A 23,723-nucleotide genomic window follows, 5' to 3' on the forward strand; every position below is an offset into this window, starting at 1 on the left:
AGATACAGAATATACAGATATATATGCCTATACAGATATATCCAGATTGGAGAGCATGTATACAAAACACTTCATTTTAGAACTTTAAGAAATGTGGTAAATTCTCTTAATACCAAAATGCAGCTGGGCATCATGCTTGCAATTAAAGAAAATATTTCTTCCAATGACTAAAAGCGATCAAACCATTAAAATAGATGGGTTACGATAATAAAACATCAGCATAACTATCCACTTCTGGATTCATTGACAATCTCAGAGGATAGCTACTCAGAATTAATCACTTGTGGAAATAAGTGATACAGACAAATCTACACAAAAGTGAACTACATTAAAATCTTTACGATTCCATTACTTTGACCAATTCAGCATTAAAGAATTCATCACTTTGAGGGAAATTCTAAGATAATTCTATTCATGAGTTCCTCAAGAGCCCCAATACCTAATGTACTATTTGGTATCAATGCTCCGTTTCCTGCAATTAATAGCAAGCTTTCTTGTGTGTGACTTATTCATAGAGGTGTTTTAAAAGCTCAGAGGGAAAAATTGCTTCAATATTAATCTCCTACCATTAAAAAAGTTAACTTGGAAGTTGAACAGCTGAATTAACTGATTTGGACAAATGGTGTAAAATAGTGAAACAGATAATCTAACAGAAAATCAACTCAAAAATTATCCACAAGAACACTCATCTGAGAGATTTACTAGAAGAAGTGATAACTTAAGGGAGAAAGGTTTTTTCCACACTTTTAAATTATGTTTTTCTCCTATTCACTAAAGCATTTAACGAAACAAGAACAAACTTTCAGAACACAGAACAATCTTCATGTTTTTGTGTGAAACCCATTCTCTTGGCACTACCAAAACTACACACTGTAACAATTTGTCCACACAGAAATCCCTTAAAACTTTTGAGAGAACATTCACCAGCAGTTATTTACCTTTAACAAAGATTGCCTGGTAGAACAAAAATCTGAGAGCTGAATACATGCTCCTATTGTATTTTAAGTTTGTTGCAGTGATGGACAACAGCCTTAAAAAGATATTTTTTTAAATTTACAATACTTGCTGCTGGTGGTTCCCTCTAATACCCTGAATTTATCCTGCCAGTAGAGGTTTTATCAAGGACTAGGACTCAGCTGCTTCCCCTCACCTGGGTCTGTGAACAGGGATTGAGGGAAAGTCACTGCAGACAGAATATCCTAATTATTCTGTTTCTAATTAGAAACAGACTCACTTCTTGGTAATGGTTTTGGTCAATGGTGAATTGCCATTGCAAAAGAAACCCACAGCAACTAAAGATACACTTCAAGGAAATGTTAAGCTACACACCACACTACAGCCTTTTACCAGAGCATTTTCCAAACCAGTTTGCACAAGATGTGCAAATTATGATGCTTTGCTTTACTCAGGGGCTGGAAAGCTTGAACTTTTAATTCTAATAATTTCATTACTAGAAAAGCAAAATACTCTTCACATTTGCTTACTTGGAAACATTTTTCCAAAAAAAAACGTTCCACTTGTGTGAGCTTAAATAGACAGTGAAAAAGCATCTAACTGAAGTACTCAATTTCCAATCCTCAGTGCAGAAAGGAGAGAGCAGAAGAGCTGTCACCTCCCCTGCTCTTGTTAGGGGTAAATCAGGAAGATTTTCTGTATAACTTGTCACTACCAGTGCCAGTATTTCTTGAAAAATGTCTCAAATCACATAAAGGTCTAACTGACACATAAAAGGTAAGCAGATGTGAGTAATTGAGAAAGTCAGGTATGATACAAACATTAATTCTACAAAACATTTATGATAAAGCAATCTGGCAAACCTTACAAGATAAAACTCAGTAAATATTAAGAGGAGATCAATAAGTACTTGAAAGAAGAAAACACAGTATATAGGTGTGCTTGTCACATCATACTCACATATATTTGAGTTTACAGACACACACAAAATGCCCTCCTGATAAACTTGGAAACACCCCTTGGTCACCATACACACACAAGAAAGAAATCACCTTTCCTGCTTTGGTACACACCAGGAAAGAAAAGGGCTGCTGCTGCTTTTAAGACACACAGGACTAAGACAAAGTAATATGCCATATTTCAATTCTATATAAAAGCTTTAGTTTTTCCTCAGCTTCATAGATTTTAAAAACATTTAAATGCATATTTGAAGTTTTCCTAAGCAGCAATATAATTATCATTTCAGAACAAAGTCCTCAAGAGCAACTCAACAGCCTTAGAAACCCCTGATTAAAGCAATCACAGAAAGAGAAAGTCTCTCCTCACCTCTAACATAAAGGCAGAGTTTAACAACTTGGTCCACTTCAAAATGCTTTGAAAAGTACCTATTAAAGTAACTGCAAAGCTGTAATTTAAACTTTAATTAGGCTTTCACCTCTTGCAGTTGCTTTTCAATTGTACTTTTGGACCAAAGAGAGGAAACTGTTGTTGCTGTATGAGAAAACCTGGTTAGACACTACAATTTTAAGAGCACCTGTACATAAAAGTACTTCCAAATGCACACAGAAAAAAACTAAGAAACACATTTGTCACCCCGACTTCTCTAGACATACTTCCCACATCATGCACAACACTGAAATTATTTCAGTGATAAAGTATGACAGCTAATCTGCCATTAGCCCTGTAAAGCAGCTGTACAGTGAGCCAAGTCAGCATTGCTTTTGGCAGCAAGAGAAACTAAAAGGTAACAGAACCAGATAAAAGGGCACATTAGAAGACACCAAGTTCAAGAAAGGCAAATTCCTCTTTTAATGCAACAAATCTGTATGGTAACACAAAGCCAAAATACTGTAGCAAGTTACCTAAATTCACTGAGACACAGGAGAGCTTCCTAAAGGCTACTGCTTCTCAAACTCTGTGAAACTACCAATGAGAAAAACTTTGAAGAGTTTGAGGCTTACTTAATCCTTTTTTTTTTCCTTTTTTCCACTTCTAAATGATGCCAAAACAAGGACAGTTTCTGGGGAAAGGACAAAATTCAAGCTTAAGTTTTCATTACCACAAAAAAAAGGCAATAGGAGTTCTGGTACTTTGACAAACAGGATGCAAATTATTGGTTTCTGAACCACTCCAAGTACAACTGACAGTGCTGTGAACATTATTTTGGCTTCATCCATCACTCTGAACTGCTTTATCTAATGATGAAGATGTTTCCAAGCCACATTTCTTTCTGTATTTTATGAATCTGTACTATTTGAAAGCAAAACTTAATCATCTCCACAACCTGACCAAACTAAGAAGCCAAAATTTAACAACTCAATAAAAATGGTATCTATACAAAAATATATAAATAATGAACTATTTGAGACAGCTTTTTTCCCTTTAAAAATCAAAACCATTCTCCCCACTCCCAGGAAAGATGCATTAGGGCAGAAACAAACTGCAAAACTCTGCATTTAAAAAGCATAGCCTCCCCTTCCTCTCCCCATAAAATTTGATCAGTATTGTTAGGCAGGCACCAAAACTAGGCACAAATCATTAGTTTTACATGTCAGAAATGATAGATGCATTTTATTCTTTTCACTTTCAGTCAGCATCTTGTATGGGCATATTTATTTGAAAAGAATTTTCTAAAACTTACCATATATATGAAAAGAGGCACAATGCTCTGCAATGCTCCCATATACTGTCCAAGAGCTACGTTAAATCTTTCAATATAGAGATCTGGAGGGCTGGCCTGCAAGAAACCGTAAAAGTCAGGTTGTAATTTGAACAAGAGAAAGATCTGGAACAGCATGGGCTATGCTTTCATAGCAAACTCAAACAACTACAAAGGATTTGATACACTAGGTTCACACAAAGCAAGCCACACATCATTCCAGAGTTTCTGCTCTAACTCCCTCCAGCAAAACCAATCTCCCTTCAGTAACTAGGTTTTCCTAGGACTATACATCAGTGCCCAGCACAAGGTCCATTCAATAAGAACTACAGTGAGCCTGTAACAAGCTGACATTTAGCATATGCAAATAAAAACACATTTTAAAGACCAGTGGTTTGTTTTGAAAGCACCAGCTGTCATGCCTAGAATCCATAAGCAAATCTGCACAAGTGCTGCAGTGTGTGCTCCCACCCCCCTGAGCTTTCCCTCCACCAGAGCAGGGTGACATTAAGCTCCTGCTTTGCAGCTGAGCTGGTGAGTGGCACGTCCTCCAGCCCCAGGGAACACTGCCCTCCACAGAAAACCTTTCTGTTACTGCTGGGTCACCTCAGGCAAGGCAAGTGTTCAGGGGGTTCAGCTTCACAAGCAGCATCTTCAGAGAGAATTCTGCATTCAGGTCTCACGCCCCAGGTGAGGCCTGTGGAAATCCAGCCGTGTTCCAGCACACAGCATCCCCCTGGAGCCCCAGCCTAAACCTGCCTACACAAAAAAACCTGAATGTGCTATTTTCTGGCTACAATACCCTGTTTCCCAAGGAAGGGGATAAGGAAGCTTAAAAGATCTGTTGAGCAGCAGGTGAAGTTAAATTGAGAAGAGAACCAGAAGAATGGGAAGCACTAAGCACTGTTTCTGTTACAATATCCATTTGGAGGCCTGCAGGGGAGCTGCATTGGAGCATTCAGAAGTGCACTTATATACCCACAGCTGGAAGTGGAGCTACAGCAATGTCTTCCTCCACTATCCACTTCTCAACCCCAATCCTCCCCCTTACTTTGCCCTACTTCTGGCCCAAGCCTGCTTTGGTCTTTCCAGAGGGGTTGGGTGGCTGCCTGAGTTCCTACTGCTCACATATATAGAAACACCTATAGAAACCCAAGGGCAAAGCATTGCCTGCCAGTAAGAAGCAAAACTTTTCTTCCCCAGTCTGTTTTCCCCTCTGACAGCAACAAGCCAAAAGAAGATGGAGAATACAGCAATAATTGGGACCTTGCAAGAAAACAAGTTTAAAGATTTTCCTAAAGCCAAAGAACCTGTGGCATGAGAAATACTCAAGGCTTAGCTGCATCTCAACCACCTTATCAGAACTTAAAGCTATCTTCACAAACATTTTTCAACCTTTGTATGGACATTCACCAGCAGGCCTAAAAGAAAAGTTAAAATTTATGTTCATATTTTGCTCTATTAAATATTCTAAATTTATGACATTTTTTCTCCCTTAAAATAGCTTCTTTTGCCTCCCTTCTTAATCTGCTTAATGAACACGTGGATAATTTTCACAGCAAACACCAATACAAAGCAGACAGTTCAGAAACGAAAGCAAATCTGGCAAAGGAAGAAAGAGTGTTATTCCATATGCAGTTGCCAAAGGCTATATATGGTTATTCCTCATTTTGATCATAAGGTTTTAATCTTATTGCAAATGCAGTTCTCAGGGGTGGCCAAACAAATTTTAGTTCAAAATGCCAACAACATATAAAAGTGGCTATAAGCTCCAACGACTCCCTTTCATATATATCTACATATACAATTTGTTGCAAATAACATGCAATGAAATCTGCATTCTAAGCAGTATGTATTCCTGCTTCACTCCTTTCCAACCTCAACTTTAAATATGGTTATACCCTCTGATTTGTATACAGCTTCTAAGACTAACGAAAAAGGAAAATTCTTCTTGAAAGAACACATCAGACAGAAGGAGACCACAGCCTCACACAGAGCACCACTCTTCTCTCACTGATAGATTGCCATTTTCATTAAAAAAACCAAAACAACAACAAATCCAACAAGAAAATAACCACAGTCAGAAGCTGTCTGGGCAGTGGAGATTTAATCCCCGGCAATGTGTGCAGCCAGTCTGCCACACCTTTCACAGGGGATATAAGCACCGATATCTTTTTTCCTCTCTGCAGATGAGAATTCTGCTAGCTCAGCTCCCAAAGACCATGTCACAGTAAGGGAGGCTGTTTATGAGGGCACAACATCTGAGAATGACATCAGGAGCCCTCTAATGGAAGGATACCTGGGAGCTGTCAACCATCATTTTGCCTGGCAATCAAGTGGAAAACAACTGCTCTGGATAAAGACAAAAAAAGCCAAGAGAGGCTCTGATGGCTTCAGAGAAAGTGCCTCACTGGTGTCAGGCAAGTATCAGGCTTTGGTTTTAACCTCTGCAAGGCAGAAATGATGGTGTTGTCTGCTTCATCAGCATGAAATGTCACTTTTCAATTTTATTCTCCTGACACTGTTTCGTGTCAAGCCTCAGCAGCCAAGACAGTAACAGCGATGGACAACGACAAAAAAAAAAAAACCCAAGCTAGGCAATCAAATCTGCTCAACTCAAGCTTGATTTGTAAACTACCAAAATACCCAAGCCAAAGAGAAATCAATAATAGTATTTTCACAGCTCATCTATGAATTACTGTAATGTGTGTGGGGAAAACAGAACCATCTGTTTTCTGCTCATCACAGTGTTACTGTACAGCTGCTCCAAACTGCCAAACTGAAATCAATTATTTGCTTCAGCACAGGATCTTTTTCCACATCTCTACATTCACATTTATAGGCAGTAACTGGAGCTGGAATCGTTTTATATAAACTATTTGAGCTGTGTAAAATAAAAAGCAGCACATGGCAACAAATTCATGAGTAAATAAAAGTTGCTAAGATTTCTATATTAAGTGGCCATCATTACAGCCCAACTCGCATTTAAATCTATACTTATTCAGATATAGCTATTACAAGAAAAAAACCCAAAAACCCTGCTTTGGCTGACACTTTTTACTCCTGGTCCTAGTCCAGAAAAAGAGAATACATACATTCAGCTGTTTAAATTACAAGGCAAAGAGGGGGAAGAATTAAGCATGACATTTACTTCTTACAACTCCCCAGCACTATTAAGTGTTTCAACCCACTCCAATCTTACCTGAGGGATGTATTACAGAAGGTATTCAAAAATACAAAATACACACTCCTAGCTTAAGGTTTTCCAGGAAAGAAGAGAATCCCTCATTCCCTCACTCATGCTGAATCCTATCAAACTGTCAATTCAGGGGGTTGGGGATGCTTTTTTTTTGTAAGTTTGTTGGGTTTTTTTGATTATTTGGGGTTTTTTTTAAACACTCAATACAGGTGGACAGTTTAAATCCTCTCCTACATTTGCTCTTATCTACCACTTGTAGGGTTAAGAACAGTTTTACAGCAACAATTGTATTGTGTGCCTGTTCACAGGAGTATTGAATGTTTGGTTGGATTTCTCAAACCCTGATGCAATTGCATTTACTTAACATCTTCAGCTTGGTTGTGAGTCAGCTGCTTCTTAGAATAAAATACTATAGCTGCTGTTTAAAAGCTGATGTTTCATCTCCTTACACACCACAGCAGACATCTCAGCACCAACAGAAATGAGAAGTAATAAAAAGCCACATTTGGGAAAGGATTACATACAAGACACAGTCAAACAAAACAAGCAGCTGGAGATCCTGTATACTAAATTACCCTGTCCTTATTTGAAATCTAATATCTAGGCACTTCAATGCACTTGTGGGCAAGAAACTATGTATCTGAAAAAGATATGGGTTTTTTGAGCTTGAAAACCAGTCTCAAGATCATTCTTAAACTGAACATCTGAAATCAACAGGCAGCTGCTGGCTCAAAACAACTCAGAAACAGCTCACAAGCAAGAAACAGAGACAACAGTTCTGAGTTTGAGGAACACAAAGTTAGTCTGTTTATGAAGAGTTGTCTGGCACAACCAGCAGTATGTGTAGTAGAGCTTACATTCCTACGGTGAATGGGCAGCTCCATTTTCCTGGGAATATGCTCCCTGCCAAAATGCCAGCACATATGCTGCAGCATCCCTCCCACGCCTTCCAAGTGAAAAGGGAGAATGGCTATGACTACACAAATTAACCTGTTATTCATGTAAGTGGTCTCAATCTTCTAAACCACTCTTTGTTCTTGCTCAAGAAAATGTAATTTGTTTACCTTGCCTTGCAATGCATGTGGTGCCCAGGTCTACCTCACTAGACATTAGTATTATTAAAACATCTTACAAAAAACAGACATCAAATCAAAGCACAACTGATTCAAAGCCTCTGTCTTTCTAGTCAAGCCTGCACTCAAACCTGTTCAAAGCCTCATGACATTTTCTCATGTAACTGTCTTACATAAGGTTAGCAGGTGTGGGCCATGTTCCATTTCCATTCTACATGCTAGTAGAACAAAAAGACATTTTATATAAAGACCATCAAAACTGTGTAGCAGTAAGAAACTTCCAGAAGCTTTTCTATCTATTAAATACATAGTAATTTCTTCTGTGCTTACTTTGTATCTTTCTGAAATTGAAGCAAACTCTGCAGTCCCAGTGCAGTGTGAGAAGGCACTAAACAGAGCTGCAGAGCTACAAGCCTTCCCAAAAAGCTGCAGGTAAGAAAGCCCCTCTCAGTTTAACTTGATGATGGTTGTGTCATTTTTAATGGCAATTCTGGCAATAGGGTCTCCTCTACTACTTCAAGTCAAAAGGCATCTTTTTGGTGTCCACACACAGAGATACAAACATTTAGAACACTTCTGATTTCTACCATGTGAGTTCAAATCACCAGATGATCTGATTCAGTTCAGTGAAACTCACAGCAATAAATTCACTTTAATATTAAAGCTGCTTTTGCTGATACCTTTACCAGGGGTTCTTTGAGCACATTAAAGCCCTCATTCAGAACACCTGACTCCCATACACATTCTCCCAAGGAAACAGCACGTGGGACAATACCTTCATACACTGCACTGACTGGTTTGAGAGCTAAGACAAAAGGCTGGGAAGTTTTAATATCAAGCAGGAAACCTTTCTGGCATTGCACAACAAAGCCTATAAACCTGCAAGTCCTGGGGGCTTAACAGCAGACATGCAAATCATCTACCAACACCAGTGACTCCAGTGCAGTCATGTTCATTATAAAAAAATAATTCATCATCATAAAAAACCCCCACCACAAACAGAAAACAGCAGAGCCCTTTTTAACTCTCCTCTAGATAAATAAAAGGTGAAACATGACAAATAAATGGTTTTCAGCCCTCAATCATTTCAAAAAGGAAGCACTGAGTTTATTCTAACTAAAAGGAAAATACTGCACTGCATCTGCCCAAAAAAAGCTACATTTATAACAAGCAGGCTCAAATGCACAGAGCATTTTGATTGCAACGCTTTGAGTACTTTCCAGCATCTTTTGCTGAAGTGCTAATGAGTAAAGTGCTTGATTTTAAATTACTTTATCAGAGTGCATAAGAATAAATTAAGCCAGAAACACTAGTGCCTAATGCAAATACAGTTTTACTCATTTTAAAGAGATGTATTTAATTTGAAAGCATATGTTTGTGTATCCACCCTACCTCATACATCTGAATGACTCAGCAATTACCTACAAAAACGGGTGACATTATTTTAAACCACAACATAATGAACCACGTCCATTACCAGTGAAATGTTTCCAAATAAAGCATCTTAGAAAAATCATCTGCATGCTACAGGCTTCAAAGACCTCAAGAGAACAGGAAACAAGTTAATTTGTGTTTTCTACTGTGACACGTTATTTTTTTAAAACTGACAAAATCCAAAATTCCAATCAGCTCAGGAATTAGTGAGACTAAATTCTCAATTAGTCAAAGTCCACATGGTAAAACTCTGTCTTAACTAATTCAGAGAAGCTGGTCAGACATCAGCTGCAGGAAAGGAGAGCAATCCTGGCTGTGAGTCTCTCCTTAGCAGTCTGAAGAGGGGATCATTAACTGACTGATACAGTAATGAAGGAGCTGGAAATGGCTTGGCATACAGGAGGCCCCAAATCAGTCTGATGACAAGCAATTAATCTCATCTAAATGTACCATTTCTCAGCAAGCACTGCTCACTGCTCTTCACCCAATGCCCAACGTGCAGAAATACCCCAGCCCAGCCACACTTTCCTGCAGCCTCTGCCACCACTGACAGTAACTCTCTGGAGCTGGAAAACTGTGAAACAAACCCTCAGGAACACACAGGGAAACAAACACCAACACCACACAAGCTGTCCTGCACTCTGGAAAAGCACGAGGCACACAGGACAAGGGGGGACACCCAGCTCAGGACACGAGTGTCCATCACACTGCTGACTCCAGCTGTGGCCAGCTGCTCAGGCAAGCACAGGGCTACACACACAGGGAGAGGGGAATAAATATATATAGGGAGTTTCTGCAGTGAATGCCCCGAAGAGAGAAACCAAACTCCATTAAGACTAAATCCATGCAAGAGCAAGTCTGACCAGTCCCCCGAGGTGCTCCCACTTTTACTGTTTGGTATCTAGGTTTTACTGTTTTGGCTGTTGATGAGTGGTTCCTATAGGAGACAGCTTGCTCTGGCATGTTGGTTGCATGCAGACATTCTGCAGCCCACTTGCCATTTAACTGTTACACTGCAGTGCAAAGAAAGTGCTGCCCTGTCCAGATAAAGACATTGCATTTGTCTGCCATTTCAGTTTCTATAACCATCTGTTTTCTTACACACACCAGTATCCCTGCTTCTACTGGGCTACTTTTGCATCTCTGAGCATTCAAAACCAACAACTTGCATCAAGTCATAGCTTGCCAAATAAACAGAAATCTTAAATATTGTTGGCAGAATGAGATTATGTCAAAAAGCAAAACACCACAAACTGTGCATTAAAAGGATTCATATATATGTCTTTTTTAATTGTTTGCCTGTGAGAACCAGAAACTTCCAAGCAACCAACATTTACGAAGTAATTTGCTATTGTTGCTAAGGTAAAGATTTAGAACTTTGGATTTATGCATTTTCAACATAAATCCTGAGTGATTGAATGTCACTAAAATACCCTAAGACCACAGAAGTATCAGGATAATAAAACATACTGTAGTAAAGTAATTTCTTAGGAGTAAATTTCACAACCCACAGCTAAAACAGTTTCTTTCTAGAATAATTTTTTGAGGCACATGAGACTTTACCTCCAGCAGCTCAAAAAGATCCATTTGTCATCCAAAAGCCAAGTCATGTTCACACGTCAGACTCAAGGATAGTATCATGTTATATTACAGGTGTGTCTAACCTACATAAGGAAGCTTTTGCAAGGCTAAGATTGCATTAAACAGTTGTCTCAATTATTCTTTCAACAAGCCAATGTTCAGAAGGCAGCCTTGTTTTTAGGCAGAAGTATTTAGGCTCATATGTAATAAAACAAACTTTAAAATCAGCTGCCTCAGTTTTGGGACTTAAGACAAAAAAAGTCAAGGATTAGCAAGTAAAGAATTTGGGGTATTCCCAAATTCAAATCAAACTAAAGCTGTATTACCACGGGATATATCAGAAGAACTGGCCTAACCTGTATAGCTGTAATGATTCATAGTTCTCATAAACAGAAGAAAAATTGTACACGCTGCACCAGCTCAGCAGAACTAAGGGAAGGCTTTATTTTAAATTCTACGTTCTCCAACTTCAGTTTTTACAGAACACTGAGGCTGTCACTCCATGAGGAATAAGAGACCATAAAAAAAAAAAAAAAAAAAGAAAGAACCTCACAAATACCATGCCCATTACATTTCTTTATAAGGAAAGCCACAAGAGGAAAACAGTGCAACAAAAAGGACATCAGAGAGATCACTGTGCTATATATTTTGGGAATGCACGATTAGACAGAAATATCTGATGCAGTTAAATCATTAAGACTGTTTTGGGCTGGCCTAAATTAGTTATCAATGTGTTTGAAGCACTGAAGAAGTGCTGTAATTTAGAGTTTCTTTTCATGTCGTTTCTCTACTTCATGCACTGCAAATCAGTACAGAACTCAAACATCAGTTACGGAAGTAAAAAAGCTTCAGGGAAAAAACAAGCAGTGTTGCTGCTACAACAATTTCAAGTACATACCTGAAGATTCTAGTCTAAAAGGAATGTTCAACAAGGTACACATGTGAAAACAACCAAGGATGCACAAGTAAGATGCAGAGAAGGATAGGGATATACAAACTGTATATATTAGGACTGCTGTAAACCACTGACATCTACAGATAGGCAAGAAAAATGCAGAATAAGCTGTAAGGGAACTCCGTATGCAGTAATTCTTAACTTATACTTCACAATCTATATTTAATTCACTTATTTTTTTTTTCTTTAGATTTTGCCTTTTGTGCTGCTTGTGGTGCACAAGAACCATAAACAATTTATACATATTTACACAGGAATAACAGACATTTATCTCATGTGCTCAGATCACTTTGACTGAGGTATTTACATCCAATTATACTTAAGGTTTCCCATTCTCCATTCTTTCATTCTGTATCACATATTTAGGTTTACCCACTGCTCTCCATGTGATTGAGATCTCCAAGGTTTGGCAGTGCCATACCTTTGGATCTAGTAGTTGGTTTTCTGTCTGACAGCCCATTAGTGAGTGAAGCAGTTGACAATTTTGTAAGTTAATGTAAATCAGTCATAATAGCAATCCCCTTCATGGGCCACCTACATACTGCTCTGATATAATCACAGATCCCAGGAAAGAGAGAATTAGATTGTGCAGCTTCTTACCTGCAGCTCCTTTGAGACTCTCTCTAAGTGGTTAGTTATCTTTTTTATTAGGTCACTATACATCTGTTCCGAATGCTGCTGGCATACACACTTATACACACAACTGCAGAAACAAATATAGGAACAAACAATGAACTTACAACAGTTTGCAATGAAGGGTAACAGACTTCAAAACATTTTGTTCAAGTTTCAATTTAGAGGATTACAGGATTACAGTTGAATTATTGTTGAATTTTTAAATATAGTCCTAAGCTTGGAATGAGCTCCAGCAGGCCCTTAGGCCTCCCCTGGAGGCTCCAGGGTGTTCATCCCATTCCCCCACCCCAGCTTCATTTTAACTTACAATGAGTTCTCAAACAGTGCACTTCAAAACAGCCAGGACAATTCTGCCAACAGCACATTCCTACTTCTGGCTTTTGTCTCTCCTTTGTGAATGAAGTCTCCATTAAAATAAGCAGGTTTAACAATTCTATGAATATTCTAGGGCAAAACCATTACTAAAAGAAGGGGCATGCTGACAAGTATCATAGAAGCAGCATCAAAACCATGGTAGTGTTAAAAAGAAATGGCAAAAGTTCTACAATTACAAACTCAAACATGCTTCTCCATTCTTTGTTACTTAAATTCTAAGAAAATTCTACAGTTTCATAATAAAGAAAGATGCAGAAAAAGAGCAACAAAACTAATTCTCCATTCTGTGGCTTTGCTGGGTTATATCTGGTCTTCAGTACCACCTTTGATTCTTAAGAACACTTTATTGCTTTCATACTGCAATATAACATCTGCAAAACAAGGCTATTCATTGAGGGCATATTTACAGCAGTTGTAAAACAAATACACTTATTACTTTCAGTGAGATGTTATTGGAGTAGTCACCACTGTCAAGATAACACCAACATTCATCCATATCAAGCGGCTTTTACTCCTCAGTCAGAATTTCAAAATTGAGCTGCCAAATCCAAGAGGCCCAGGGAGACTTCACCTGGTATCTTGGGCAAGTCACATCTCTGTTCTGCTCCCTCTCTACTGCTCTGCACCAAGAACTGGGACAGCAGGCAATTTAGGCCAGAGACTGCTCTTAGGACTGACTTCCAGGAGGCCCAGACCCCAGCCTTGAATTCTGCAGGCTTTAAATGCCCCCAAAAGCCCAGAGCTATGGGACAGCGACACTGTATCTGTAGGGGAACTCTGACTCTCCAATTCTCTACTGAGAAGATGGCACAAAAACAGGCAAACTACAAAGATGGCAAAAGTCTGCTTATTTGGTAAATCATGTCATTTGTTAAAAACCAAAAGACACCCTACACCTCTCATATTATTATATTTTAAAAATACTGTGTATCAGTAGTTTGATATTATTTATATATTATCAGTCAAAGTCATTCTTTTTATTTCATATCAAGTCTACCAATAGCATATCCTATATTGAAACAAGCAACTGCAAAAGATATTTTGGTACAATGCTCTTTGCTAAGAGCAAAAATGTCAGTTTGGTTTGGATCAAAGAGAGAAACACTGATAAGAAAAGTGAACTGATTTTTGTGATCTCTTACAAAATCAGCCATCTGGGTAACTGCAGCAAATGGCCACACATTTGTTTGCTCCACAGCTAACCAGCACACAGCCACTTCCACAACTGACTGCTTTATCTGTAAGCAACTAAACTGATATTTAAAGTACACTTCTCCTTAGTGTTATAAACACTATTGCTGCCTCTATTTCTGCAACATGTTCTGTAGTCAAACACCAGTCTTCCCATGTACACACAGGGTGTGTTTACATTTTATTTGAGCACTTCTACTTAGAGGTTCCTTCTCCATTTTGAGATCCTGTTTTCAGTTCCTGATTGTGAGCTAATTTTGTGAATCATCTTTGCTCTGATATTACCCAAAAGAAGTCACAAGTTTGTCAGTTCTTTAACATAACCAAACACCTTAGGAAAAGGAAATCCCAAAAAGGACATTAAGAGGGTAAGCAGTGGATGAATATCCAAGCTCTCCAAGCTGTCCTGAGGAACAGAAAACTGCACTGCACCTGGGAGGCAGTGGAGACTGCCAGAAGGACAACTTAGCTGCTCATGTTTTCCTCACCTCAAGCCTTCCTTCACACCTCTCTGCCAGTTTATCCAACCCTTTTACAATTGGAAGTGACTATGCACAGGCAGGCTCTGGACTCACAGTTGAAAACAGACAATAATAACACTTTGATATTTTACAGATAAACTGGTCCATGGTAAATATCTGTACACACACCTTGGAAGTTATCTCCCAGCTCTCACTGCTGAGGAGTAAACACCTACAGCTATCATTGATTATTTCAAATATAGCAAATACCCAAATATTTGGGTATCTAATAATATATTTTGAGTTTGCATTATGGAAAACTTGATTCCTTTAGGCAGCACAAAGATAACCAGGAATACACTGTATTTTCATGTCAGTTTCACTGTAAAGAAAAAAAATATATATGCAGCTGTTTGAACCACTTCAAGAAACAATCAATTTTTCAGACTAAAGAACTAGCTTAGAAGCAGAGAAGATCTGCACTCCAAGTCTGCTACAGACTCTCAAAAATAGTACAAGCAAACATCCTTAATAAATTCAATTAAAAAAAACATCAATTATCTTTCCCTTGTCAATCTATCTTGTCTAGATTGTCAATCAAAGGAACAGTCTGAAAATATAAAAAAAAAAAACCAAAATCAATCTCCTGGTTGGAAGAGGCTGTGGCAGAGTAATTACAATCCCAGACATACTTTTTAAAGGAAAACTGACACACCAGCTTTACCAGTAACACTAAACTATGGAAAATCTTTAGCTTTGGTAACAGTAAAATACATGCAAGAGAGATCCATGCATCATTACAGTCCTGCACCAAGTGCCCCAGATGTACAGGGCTTATCCAGGAGAAACTCAAAACCCAGTATTCCTTCAGTAAATAAAACTTTTGAGGTATAGAAAGATGACAAGGATGAAGTCCAGTTATCTGCAAACCATAATGAGGTATAATTAAACCATTAACTTTGCACACCTACTCATTATCAGAGATCACTTTTGAGAGATGCCTTACTACAGACTGTTTGCACAGTGGGGATTTCAAGGTGGGAAAGGATTCTGATTACTTACACTAAAGCTGGCTCTCTTAATTCAAACAGCCATCTCAATTATTTATAGACATGATGATTGATCTCTGAGTCCTGTTAAAAGCAGTTCCAAAAGTCTGGAGAGGAAAGAGGAAGTTTCTTAAAGTTTTCAATGGGAACTAAGGGGCAAAACTGAACACCTGCCTTTCTTTTATCTGCTTTCCTAATCCAAAGTTTTAAACTGCAGAGACAAAGTGGCTAAGAGCAAATGGGCATGAGATAACAAAGCTGAAAGTCTCCAAGAACAGCCATCAGTGCCTGGAGCTGGCAGCATTATTCCACAGAGATCAACACTCTCCTTAGTTCACCATAAATCACTCAATCAATTTCTGGTGAAGCAAACTAAGACAGCAGTGCCACAGTTGTGCAAGGGCCAGGGGTTTTAAGACCATCTTGGGCAGTAAATCCAGCAGCAGCCACCCACTTTCCATTCTGTTCACCAACACCCTCAATACCTGCCACCTACAGAACAAACATCTCCATTTTAGTTCATCTCTTAAGAAACTGCCAGGTCTCTACAGCATTTAGCATTCTGGTTTGGAGCAGCAGCATGATGGGGAAGCAAACCCCCACCATCCCCAGAACTGAGCACTAGTTTAGCCTGAAGGGCACTTCTGGTGTGTGATTAGATCCCTTTCAAACCAAACTGCAGCTCCAAGACAGCTACAGCCCAAGCCTTCTCCAGACAAGAATGGAGATCCAAAGGAGTGTCCCTCAAACTGCCTGGAATTTGGCAAGGGGAGAACACACCAAAACTCCTGAGGCAAAACACACAAATGACAATTTGCATCAAAGGACCTTGGCACCAGGTGCTTCTCTTTCCTTCTGCACATCAGACTCACCAAAATGATTCCTATCAGCTATCCCAAAGAAGCCTTTTGGTACGTTAAGTCAACCTCTTACCTGTGCCAGCTTCTTTGGAGAAAAGGATGTTGAGTCTTTAATACATTTCCTATGACATTACACTAAGCAACTGTGATGGGGTTTATTTTAATTTCAATGTTAGGCATTTTAATTCTTTAGCATTTATTCTTGTTAACATGTGATGTCAAAATACGTATCTATTATTCACTCTAACCATTTAAATACTACTGTATTTCCCATAACTTTCCCATTTGTCTCTTCAAAGGTACAAAATATAACATAAGTATAGACAGCAAAATCAAATAAACATCTGCTTTTAAAGATAAAATAAGTTATGTAGCATTTAAAGTATTTCCTTACCTGTATATTTGTTCATAGGAGATAGGGATGTAGTCACCAGGACTCTGAGTTAAAAGCTGATCTATGGCACTGTCCAACTTTGGCCAATATGTGCTCTTATAGTCTTCAATTGTTATAACATTCATTACTGCAAGAAAAAGACAAGAATAGATTTAGTAACTTCACCTAAAAGATTAGAAACAAGTGAATGTTCTATGATTTCAGATCACACTAGTGACAAGGCCAAAAAACCTGGGAACAGCTCACTTCCACCAAAATAACCTCATCTAAAACTAAAGCCTTGAATTTGTACCTTTGTATTTACAGAAAATAAAATCAGAACACCTGTCAAATCAGTGCTTCAGTATTTCCCTGGGGCCTAAATAGCATGGAAAAGCAAACTCCTGGGAGTTCTAACATGAAAATATAAGAATAAAAATGTATAAAAAGATTAGTTCAGACTAATAAATTATGTAACTTTGTGGCAGTTAAGAATTAATTATTAACATGGCATCTTCACATTGAGGAGACCAAGCTCTGGCCAAGACTGGTAGGTTTTTGAATATTCCTTTCCAGCAGATGTTTTAATTTCACAAGTCTCAGGTGGGACCAGAACTTTCTTGGTCTAAAAGATAATGCAATTCCCTCTGCCTTCAACTGCAGTTAGGCTTCCAGGCAACTTTTCTTAATCTGCATTACAGTTCCCCTCTAGCAGGGACAATTACACTCCTTTTGCAGATAAAGATCACCACAGGGAAGAATAGGAAGTGTTTAAATTAGCGTTCCCCACTGCTCCCTGACCTTCCTCCTGAGCTTCCCAACTGCACCCTCTTGCACCAGTGACTCAGGGCACTTCACGGCCACAGAAGGGTTTGGATCTCTCTTTTCAGGGAGGATTTCTGAACCAACCACTCGTGGCTCAGTTCCAACAGGTTCACACCTTCCCTTCAGGGCCTTACAGCATTTCCTCACTGCTTTGTCACACCACCACAGCTTCAAAGCACCCACTCATGAAAGCCCTCAGCAACCAACAGCACCTCAATCAAATCTATGATTTAAATTCAAGCAATGATATCTAATCAAATCTATCAAAACAAAAAAGGGTCAACTCTATCCAGCCTTGGAAATCTAGAATTATTTCTTCATTTGAACTCCACATGTGGGTCTGGCCTAAATGGAACAGAGAATAAAGATACTTTCCACCCCACACAGACCATTTTAGATATAACAATGAAAAGAAATATATTGGTTAGCAATGAATTTTAAATATAAATTTAAATGTAGATTCACTGATGGGTTTGAGAAGCAGTATTTTTGAAAGGTATTTTCAAAGGAGTTGAAAGGAGCTGGGTAAGTGAGTCACTTTTGGCAGCATTATAAAGAACAATTGTAAGGAAATTGGCAAAATAATTATGAGTATCATAAGGAAAATAAAAGATTGTAATGAGAACATGGAATAGAAAGAGGTGTGAGACATGGAATGTTGGAACTCTATCTGTAAGAGCAAGTATTACAGATTTCTTTGTGTGTCATGTTAGGGTATTTGAGCCAGAAACTTTGCTTAGAGAAGGATGTTAGTGCAGCATCCCTGGCTCCTGTTCATCCAGCTGCAGCCACTGGTGCCCTCCTGCTTCACAGTTGTTACAGAATCAGCTCTAGTTACCCTGAAAGTGTCTGAGCAGTGACCAGGTCCCCACTACCAAGTGCTGCAGGACACTGCCCCAGGAGCCCAGGCTGCAATCTGAAAGGACATCACTGATTGCTACTGAGAGAGTCAGGGGCACAGGGCTGCCTACACAACCACCAGGATTTCTGTTAACAAGCCCAACGAGTCAGCTCCCCCATGGAAAAGCAGCCATGCAGTCAGCAGCAGCAGAGCACCTCCCTGGCAGTAAATTCAGCCCCTGTTCCTTGCCCTGCAGTGCCTTGTTTGAGTTCTCATCCCTTACAGAGCCCACACTCCAGGCAGATGTTCTCAGCAGCAGCTCCACACAGCACCTTGACTATTCCTGCTTACACTCAGCAGCAGAACCTGAGCTTCTGTTTTTCACTTTGCTACCCTAAAAAAGATGGGACTCCATAGAACCACTCTGTTCCACAGAAAATATTGAGCTGAAGTCAGCATAAACATTAGACCAAGTCTTGCTTTTAAGATTTCAATGTATAATCACGCCCACATCTCGTTTAACATATTAAATGAGCCCTATTAATTTGAAAGAAAATAGTCAAGTAAGATTTGGGAACACTGTGAAATAATTTTAACAGGCTGTTGAGATGTTAATATTTAAAAATTTTTTTTTACAATATGGAAAAAGAGAGCAGCAGCAGACAGGAAGGTCTGCCCATTAGACATGCTGCACAGGTAAAGGACAAAATGCTTTTACAAAAAGCCCTCTGAGACTTGCACAGAGAAGTCTGCATAGAAAATTTACTGATAAATTCACAGTAACATTCCAGAAAAGCTTCATTCTCATTCAGAAGTCTCTTACAAGTACTAAGTAATTTGATTTCCACGCTTCAGTTCTGTAACTAAGCCAACAACAATATTTACAAAGCTAAAAGTCCAAGACTACAAACTGAACAATCACTACTTTTATTCTTCTAATCTAGAAAACAAAGTACTTTAAAATTTGAATACTTACTAGAAGTTAGTAATGCCTTTTTCTCCTGGCAACTTTTACACACACATAAGTGAAGGGTGGCCTGAAGACCCTCCAACTACAAACTGTGCAAGAACAAGTTCGAGACCAGCAAGGAAGGAATCACACAGATCCTTAGCAAGGAAAGATAGATTGCCCTTTAATTTTTTCTCTCTTTTTAGGATGTCATGCTTAAATGCCTATCCCTACATTAGGTGTTCAAGATTTAAAAAGGATTTGCACAACTGTTTCCAGTCCCAAACTGCAATTCAGTTTGTTTCTGGGAAGTCACACTGATATTTTGTAAGAAAGCATGCTAAAATGCTGGACTTTATCCAGCTCCAGCAAGACTGGGGAGGTGGTGCTGGGAGAGAAATCTGTCCAATAGAATTGAAAGAAGTCAGTATTTTTCAGAGAATTTAATAATTTTCTGGAAAATGCTGAAGACTTCACAAATAAATCATGAGCACAAACTGCTGCTTTTCCATACAAAGAAAGTTCAAAAGGAAAACTTTAAGTGAAATGCAGCAGTGAAACCATTTCAGTAAAAAAGAATATGCATGAGCTATCATAACCTAGATACATCAGTATTATAGTCATAATGGAAACACAGTCTGCTTCAACCTACCAAATTCTTTGGTGTCAACTTCAATGAAAATAATGGAAAAATCCACTTTAAAAAAACCCCCACCATATATCACCCATTCAACTGGTAATAAAACCTTACACACAACACACACTTTTTCAAATCTGTAGCTAAAAACCAAGAGACAGAGCAGGATGGCTGATCCAACCTACTGCCAAGTATGCAGAGAGCAGTCTGACAATTACCTGTCATTTATTCTGACAATAAAAACAAAAGAAAGCAACTAAGCATCTTTCAGAAGCTGTATTTCATCTCACCAAGTGAGACACACAAAACTTTACTGCTCAATTAGCAGTGCACCCTACAATCCTCAGTATTTTGCTAAAGTGTACAAACTCTTCAGGCAGCTGTCCAAGAGTCATTTACAGACCATGGCCCTGTGCTTTCCTGTTTCTCAGCCCCCATGTGCATCTTTTCACAATAGATTTTGCTCTGCCCTCCTGCCTGACACATCCCAGAATACATTAGCAAGTTTGAGTTTGCCCAGTGGTTGCTTCCAATTCTGTTCTATTTTTATAACCTGTTTCTCAGCTTGCATGAAGGCTGGTTAATAAAAGTAACTTTTTCTTCATCAGACCATTTGCCCATGCAGCAGTGCACAGAAACTGCACTGAACAATGTGATGCAGATAGAGTGGATATTCCAATGTACACAGCCACATCTACCTGTCCCAAATGGCACTGACATCAACAACATTTATAACCACCCTTTCTTGAAAAGGAGAAAAGAAACAAAATGGGAACTCTTCATTGTTCACCTCAACCAGGTTATGCTGCAATTACTATTATGGAAAGGTTCTTCTTAAAGTACTAAAATTTCTTTGCCTTCTTCTCTCCCTTGGGAACTTTGAAAAATACTTTTCACAACACTACTGCTTTATAAATCCACAGCTATGACTGCAACTGATCAACTGTAAATATTTAGTTTTAAGTTTACTACAACATAGAAGTTTTTGTTAAGTTTAAGTAGAAGAAAAGCTATTAAAGAAAAACTATTAAATGAACTATGAATTATTCTAATTTTAGCTCTCAGTCTTACCAAAATCTCAAGGAAGGAGAATTGGATTTAGCCTCTTTGAAAGACAGGAAGGACACTCTGTCCAGGACAGCCTCTGCACCATGAAGCAAGGCAGGAGTTGTTGCTCATCCAACTGCAGAACTGCCTTATGCAGCAGAGAACAGACAACTTTTCCAACAAGCTTAGGACTGGCAAACTTCTCCACACATGTTCTGTCATTACTGGGACAGAGCAGGCAGGAGGGATCCAGCACACACTGATTCCCTCTTAGGGAGCATTTATATCCAAAGAGACCTTTCTCCCTTTTTCTGTGGGTGAAAATTAAAGGTGATTAAGGGATCCTCTGTCAGAGCCAGGATAAGAACAGGCAGGAGCCCAACTCAGCTCCTTTAGGTTGTCAGTCCATACTGCTTCACTGGACTTTTCTGCTCACTTACATCACAGCTACCCACAACACAAAGGTGGGGAAAAGTTCTAATGAACTTCACTTAGAAAATTCTCTGTTTTGCAGGAAAATAACAACAACAAAAATCAGTAAAATGTTGTGTTGGGACACCAGTGCTAGAGAAGTGAAAACAAGAACTCCAAAACCACACCCTAAGCAAGATCATTCTCTGCTGCTGCTTCTCCCTCTCAGACATAAATTGTGGATTAGCTGGAAAGTCACCTTCCCACTTGCTGGAGATCCAGCTTGAAAACCATTTTCATTCTGAAACAGAAGGAAAAACTAAGATTCTGAATGTCTGGAGTAGGACTTCAAGAGCCTAGTTTAGCAAGGTCGAACGACATCTCATCTCAACTGTCTCCAGGGTTCAGAAGCCACCCCAAGGTACCTGGAGACCTGACGAGCAAGGCAGGCAAAGTGCCAGGAAACTCACAGAGCCTGAGAGTCTTAACTTCAAAGCAAACAGCCTTGGCCACATGCCACAAAAGCCAGGCTTACCCGAGAAGCAGAAATCCAGAAGCCTGAACTTTGTGCTTTTGATCACCTCTGGACATGGACAGGTGAGAGAGCACTGGGGAAAGCGGGGAGGCCACACAAAGTGCATTTCCCATCAAAATTTTATCATGGCAATCACACAGTTAACACTTCCAGGAATGCTTTTAACTACCCAAATCCAAGTTTTCCAATGGTCCATGAGAAAAAAAAGGTCAATTTTGCCCAGAGAGGTGACTTCTGGGAAAAAAGTAGAACTGAAACGTACAGCAAAACACATTCCATTCCCCCGATCTTAACTCAGACAAAAATAGGAAAAAATGCCATTTTTGTTAGAAGCTACACACAAAAGCCATTCTGGAACCCCCAAGGCCAGGATGGATGGAGCTCCGAACAACCTGCTCTAGAGGAGGGTGTCCCTGCTCAAGCAAGGGGCTAGGAACAATATGGTCTTTAAGGTCCCTTCCAACCCAAACCATTCTCTGATGTTACAATTCTATTTTTGGGGCTATCTTGGATAAATTAACCCCCTGTCGTTCTGATCAGACCTTTGAAGATACTCAACCCTTCTGGGACAGCACGACCCTTCCAGCTGCCACCAGCAATCCCAAACAGGCTGGGCTCCAATTTGGGAATCCCAAACCCAATTCACCTCTAGGTTTTTCAGGCTGAGAGACAAAGTCTATAGGAAAGTACGGTCTGAGCTAAAAGGCTTCAGAACCAGCAGGAGCCGAGAGCCCGGCTCTGCCAGAGCCGCATCCACCGTGACAGCAAACAGGAGAAGTCGGGGCGCTGGGCGAGGAATGCTATTTTTGCCTTCCGAGCCGCCTGAACCCGCTTGACTTCGCCTGGAGAAGCCTCCGGAGGCGAGACCCCGGCAGCAAAGCGCGGGGCAGGGAGGGGGCGGCGGGTCCGGCAGCGCGGCCCCCGCCCCAGCCCCGGGTCACTCACGGAACTTGGAGGTGGAGGCGCTGATGTTGATGGCGGCGATGGCCCCGGCCGGCCCCGCCCGGCCCGCGGCAGCGCCCGGCTCGCAGCCGCGCAGCCCCGCGCCGTTCTGCTCGGGCCCCGCGGGGCGCGCCGGCAGCGGCCGCTCGCCGAGCAGGAGCTGCCCGTAGCCGCCCGCGCCCCAGTTGTTGTGGTTCTGGTCGTCCATCATGGCCTCGCCGCCGCCGCCTTCCTCCTCCATGCTCTCCTCCTCCATGGCGGGCGCCGCGGAGCGGGGCGGGATCAGCGCCCGCCGCCCGTCCCCATCGCCGCCGCCGCCGCCTCAGGCCCGGCGGGGCTCGGCGGGCTCGGCCCGGGCCCCAGCCCAGCTCCGGCCGCGCCGCGCGACACTTGGCGCCGGGCGGAACGCGGCAGCCGCGCCGGGCGGCACCGCCGCGCGGGGCATGCTGGGGGATGTAGTCCCGCGGGGCGGGGCGCGGGGCCCGGCCGCGCCCGCGGTTCGCGGTTGCCGGTTCCCCGGGGCCAGGGAAGCGTGCTCGGGAGCGGGGAGGCTCCGGCAGGCCCGGGCTGACAGCACCCCCTGGCGGGAGCGCGGCCGGGGACGGCCCGCTGTGGGCAGCGCGCTCGGGATGGCGCTGTCGCTCCTCTGCCCCGGCCGCGCGGCCTTGGACACAACCTTCCCTGAGGGCCCGTCCGGGTGTGGGGAAGCTGTAGCTGGAAACAAATCTGCCAGAGC

At 40.7% G+C, this 23,723-nt stretch overlaps 1 protein-coding gene across 2 annotated transcripts in view; it reads right to left on the minus strand.

The window, feature by feature from the left end:
* CACUL1 (CDK2 associated cullin domain 1) overlaps positions 1–23,366 on the minus strand; it is a 41,284-nt gene extending 17,918 nt beyond the window's left edge. Inside the window, exons 1-4 of one of the 2 annotated variants that reach the window (XM_021529262.3) lie at positions 22,991–23,360; positions 16,822–16,948; positions 12,456–12,558; positions 3,596–3,691 (exon numbers count right to left, since the gene is read on the minus strand). In XM_021529262.3, coding sequence (XP_021384937.3) covers positions 3,596–3,691; positions 12,456–12,558; positions 16,822–16,948; positions 22,991–23,243 — 579 coding nt within the window. In that variant the 5' untranslated portion in view covers positions 23,244–23,360. Of the gene's footprint in view, positions 1–3,595; positions 3,692–12,455; positions 12,559–16,821; positions 16,949–22,990 lie in introns of both variants that reach the window. The other variant, XM_085582906.1, reaches the window with a different exon arrangement.
* Positions 23,367–23,723: the final 357 nt, after the last annotated feature.

This window comes from Lonchura striata, chromosome 6 (assembly GCF_050655825.1).
Source record: "Lonchura striata isolate lonStrDom1 chromosome 6, ASM5065582v1, whole genome shotgun sequence".
Classification (NCBI taxonomy): domain Eukaryota; kingdom Metazoa; phylum Chordata; class Aves; order Passeriformes; family Estrildidae; genus Lonchura; species Lonchura striata.